This window comes from Bactrocera latifrons, unplaced genomic scaffold (assembly GCF_001853355.1).
Source record: "Bactrocera latifrons isolate USDA-ARS-PBARC rearing strain unplaced genomic scaffold, ASM185335v1 scaffold_12, whole genome shotgun sequence".
In the NCBI taxonomy this organism is placed as follows: domain Eukaryota; kingdom Metazoa; phylum Arthropoda; class Insecta; order Diptera; family Tephritidae; genus Bactrocera; species Bactrocera latifrons.
The window spans coordinates 68,680-73,757 of record NW_017534630.1 but is presented as its reverse complement, the minus strand read 5'-3'; the positions used below and the strand labels follow the sequence as shown (position 1 = coordinate 73,757).

Here is a 5,078-nt window from a genome sequence, read left to right as displayed (position 1 = left end):
AATCGTTCGGTTGTCTGTTGTGATTACAGCTTCTCGACGTCGAACCTTCCTTGTGTTTGTTGGCGTACGCTTTTTGCTGCACAGAGGCGGGTGCGAATCTTGGCTTCAACAAGGCAGTGGTCCGAGTCGATGTTAGGTCCTCGGAGCGCACGCACATCTAAAACACTGGAGACATGTCTTCCGTAKATCACAACATAATCGATCTGGTTGGTGGTTTTTCGATCCGGAGACAGCCAGATAGCTTGATGTATCTTCTGCTGGAATCTAGTACCACAGATAACCATATGTCAGGATCCGGCGAAGTCGATCAGCCTCAACCCATTTGGGGATGTTTCTTCGTGGAGTCTGAATTTTCCGACCGTAGTGCCAAAGATACCTTCTTTGCCCACCCTGGCGTTAAAGTCGCCAAGCCCGATTTTGACATCGTGGCGGGGGCATCTCTCATAAGTGCTTTCCAAGTACTCATAAAAGGCATCTTTGGTCACATCGTCCTTCTCTTACATCGGGGCGTGGGCGCAAATCAGCGATATGTTGGAGAACCTCGCTTTGATGCGGATTGTGGCTAGACGTTCATTCACCCTAGTGAATGATAGTACTAGGCGACGGAGTCTCTCTCCTACCACAAATCCCACACCAAGCTTTCTATCCTTTATATGGCCACTGTAGTAAATGCCACAAGGACCTACTCGTCTCTGTCCTTGTCCCGTCCATCGTATTTCTTGAACGCCGGTGATGTCAGCCTTTATTTTCACGAGGACATCAACCAGCTGGGCAGCGGCACCTTCCCAATTAAGGGATCGGACATTCCAGGTGCATGCCCTCAAATCATAGTCCTTAATTCGTTTGCCATGGTCGTCATCAAAAGGGGGGTCTCTCATCCGAGGCTGTTGAAAATTTTTCATTGAAAATTTCACTCCCAAGTGAATGGCGATCAGAGAGCTTTCCTCCCTTACGTGAATTTCTGCACATGACTCCACCCTCCCGTAATGTAAACATTTTTGCTTCTGGCATATTTCCATGATATCATGCGTTAACAAAAGCTGAAGTTAGTTACACACTTTTGGACCCTTCTACTTTTTTACCATACAACTCAGGCTAGCGACTGACCGTGTGCAATCGACAGTCATTCCTGTGAACTGCACATTATGAACCGGTTTTCAGGCGTGGAAAGGCGAAAAAATCGGCTGGTTTACTGAGCCAGTTATAATCTATTTCACTGCGTATTTGSTTGCAGTTCTTGTTAACTACTCCATATACTTAGCAATTGTATTGGTTTTGAGGAAGAATCTGTTTAAAATTGTGCGCATATATTCAAAGGATTCCTACAAACATGAATTTTGAACAAATGCATATGATTTGAAATATTATTTTTGTATGTATGAGTTGTATTAAATTTTGACATAAAGAGATAAAATGTATCCTAGCTCCACACAAATTTTTAGTGAAATCGGTTCAGCTGTTCTTGAGTTATAAATGGCGTAACTACTCACTCACTGATAGATCCCYTTGATAATCTTGAGCTATTTTTATCTCAAATAAAACAAAGTTAAAGATAGGAATTCAGTTGTGATACTGATACCGACTGATAACAAAATTGATAATTTCGAGTGAATAAAAATGAAACAAAAGAACAAAATGAAAAAAAAGATAAACTCAAGCAAAAATACAAAAAAAAGGAATAATATTCCAACAGCTACCCTTATTTGAAATGTAGATGGCTTCTTCATTCAACGATTTCTTGGCCACCTATTTAAATACAAATTAGATTAGTTATAGACAAGATCAACAGCTACTGCTGAAATCTGATTTGCTCACCATCTATGTCTCGTTTCGCAGGCTCGTTCCACGATTGCAATTTAGTGCTACCCAAAGTTATAAACAGTAAATTGGCAATAAAATAGAATCCAGCCATAATGTAAAAAATAAAACGCCACTGATTTGGATTTGTCTACAATTGGCAATCAGTTAATACTACATTTATGTTTATAATGTTTAACTTACTCACCGTATCTGTCACAATGACGCCAACAAGTAACGGTGCAAAAATGCTCATCACATTAGCTGCACAATTTGTAATGCCCATCATAGCGCCGGCGAAATTCAGTGATAAGTCCATATGGTTCAAAAGATAACCTAAAAATGTTGCTGAGTCGGTGCCAACACCCACAGCTAGTAAGATAACAGCCAAATCAACATTATCAGCGTCGACAAACCCCAGCGCTATAGTGGCCGTCATCGGAGTCCACATGCCGATCGTGTTGAAGATCTTACGGCTAGCGTTCGTGCTCAACACTTTCTTTGACAGCAATACCTGACCGAGGGCACAGAAACACAGACCGARTACTARATTAGCGGTATATGGCAGAGCGGAGAGCAAGGCATTACTYTGGATATCCTTGTCGAACACATTCTTTATGTACGAGGGTATTTGTGTCATCATTGTCCAATAGCCCCAATTGTAGGCACAATTGCAGAGGAGTAGCACCCAAAACGGCAGGGATGTGAGTATACTCAACCAAGGTGTGGGCAACTTTGCCGAGGTGCTATTATTCTCACTCTTAGAAATCACTGCTAATTCTGATTCGATGTAATTTCGCTCCTTGGGTGTGATTAATTTGGATTGATGCGGTGCATCAGCGCTCCACAGCAGCCACACMAAMSACCAGATAATACCACAACYGCCGGAAAYATAGAAAATGCTSGGCCAMCCAWACTTTGAAGCMGCTAATGTGCCACTAATACTCAATATGATGATYGTGCCRAATTGYGRGCCGGAAWAGCARAGTGTTGCAAGTATACCGCGTTCAGCTGGCGGCGCCCATCGAGCTAAAATAATTTGCCCCGAAGGATATAGGGAACCTTGACAGAAGCCTTGCAGAAATCGTATGGCGCAAATGAATTGCCAATCGCCCAGTTGTGCGCTTAAGGGTGTAAACAAGGCGAGAAATCCAGAAATACCGACACCGTAGAGATACATTACTTTACCGCCGAAACGCTGCGCCAGCTGACCGCCTGGTATCTGCATGAGGACGTAACCCCAAAAGAAGCTGCTCAGCAGCAATGACTTTGTTTGCTCCGACCACTCATACTCCTTTATGTATATTGCAGACAATCACCGTCATATTAAAAAATAAATAAATAAATTGAGAAATTATGAACGCACCGGAAAATCTGGATTTGTGGAATTGCGATCCATCATTGCCACAATGGCCACTGAGAGATTGGCTCGCTGCATAAACGCTACACAGAAACCGGAGAATATCAGCATGCTCTGCAAATGTCGCACGCCCACTTTCGGACCTATTGAAAATATAAAGTATGCGGGTACACATGGTAACGTCGAAAATTAGTGCGCTGCCCCTCAGAATACGCTCTATACTTGCTGTCAGTTACGGCCGCAGTCTCGTCAGAATTCTCAGCGGTAATATCCTTCAATACCATTATCACAATTTTAGTAATGTTAACTGCTCGGAGATTAAAATAAAACTGAATACGTTTAGCGGCATTTCATGTCGTTCACTTTCTTATCGTTTAATATTTCCATAAAGCACTTTAGAAGTAATGAAATTTAACAGACACGGCACATAAAATATTTACTTTTAATAAACTTTTAATTAATTTCTTGTTCTACAACCTACGCTAGCATTTTTATCGTTAGTATCATAAATGTTAGTCAGTGCTGAATCTAGAATTAAATTTTTAACTATTGGGCTTGCGCGTGAAGTCTAATTCTTCCTGWCTGGATCATATTTGATCAGATAGCATTTATTCGTCAGTAGGCTAGCCATGCTTCTCTGGTATTTTTTGACGCTCTGTTGAGGCATTTATTGCGGCATAATATTAAGCTGTTATCAGCAATAATTGATGTCAATTAAAATCAGTACTTATCGGTTGTTATCACATACATACGTGATAAGCATCTACTACTTCAACAATGTTTTATGAGTGATAATAATGATTTCATTTCATACAAAAGCAGGAACTACAGAAAGCAATTTTACTGAAAAGTACTTTCTGTGTTCGAATACTTTTCTGACGTCGTTAATAGTTCTGCTTTTGGGCTCTACAGTGCCATGTTTTGCAGAAACACGAATTGGTGCGTGAAAAGAATGATGATTTTATTCCGGTCGTGCAGCGTGTATGGCAGCTATATGTATGCTATAGTGGTTCTTTTTATATTTCCCTCTATGAATCGACGCGAGCATTTTTTGAGCGATTGAAAATCATTTTTMTTCCAGTCAATGTTCTTGCCATATTGAGTTGTATGCTGTTTGCGTAAAATCAATAGTTTCCGGAACAATTGGACGGTCTACACGAAATGTGTCTTGGATCTCGATTGAATTTCTCATAGCATCGATAAATACTGGGTCTTGACTCTCATAAAATTTTAAAGAAAATACTCCCGGGAAAATGTTCACAATTTAATTAAATTTTCTGGCCGAGTTGAAAATTTTAAGTTTCTGTAAACATCACAAATAGCGTCCGTACGTCAAAACGTTCTGAGTTTGTACACCATCAAAAACGTCAAACTTTACGATAATGTTGTGAGTGACCAGAGATTAACTACTTTTCGAGATCCCTTACTTTTTTCCGTCGCCAAGTTTACGAGCTCAATTTTAGGGGTCAAGCAAACGGTTATTATGACGGACGCGACAACGGTCGCTATTGGAGGTTACGTTTTCACCGGCATCATTTTGGAAGAAATATGTGTCGATGATTCCACCGGCTCACAAACACACCAAAGCGTTGTTTATTCTAGATGAAATGGCAGCTATTGAGTCCCTTCAGATTGCTCTTCGTCCCAAATGCGGTAATTTTAATTGATTACATACCCATTGAACGAAAAATGGGCCTYATCGCTGAAAAATTTTTTACCGAACCCTATAAAGTATATGTATTATATGATGATGAGTATGTTGAGCTGAGTCGATTTAGCCATGTCCGTCTGTCTGTCTCTCTGTCCGTCTGTATATATACGAACTGGTCCCTCACTTTTCAAGATATCGTTTTGATTGCATTTTAATTTAATTTTGCAAACGTCATTTTCTCTTCAACAAGCTGCTCATTTGTCGGAAATG

General features: G+C 40.6%; 1 protein-coding gene across 1 annotated transcript; it reads right to left on the bottom strand.

Moving 5' to 3' along the window:
• Window positions 1-1,549: 1,549 nt before the first annotated feature.
• LOC108978237 (putative inorganic phosphate cotransporter) lies at window positions 1,550-3,441 on the bottom strand. The gene is made up of 5 exons (XM_018948397.1): window positions 3,384-3,441; window positions 3,164-3,300; window positions 2,006-3,091; window positions 1,816-1,948; window positions 1,550-1,746 (listed from the first exon to the last, which is right to left on the bottom strand). Exons 1-5 carry the CDS (start codon window positions 3,439-3,441, stop codon window positions 1,724-1,726), a joined length of 1,437 nt encoding a protein of 478 aa, XP_018803942.1. The 3' UTR covers window positions 1,550-1,723.
• Window positions 3,442-5,078: the final 1,637 nt, after the last annotated feature.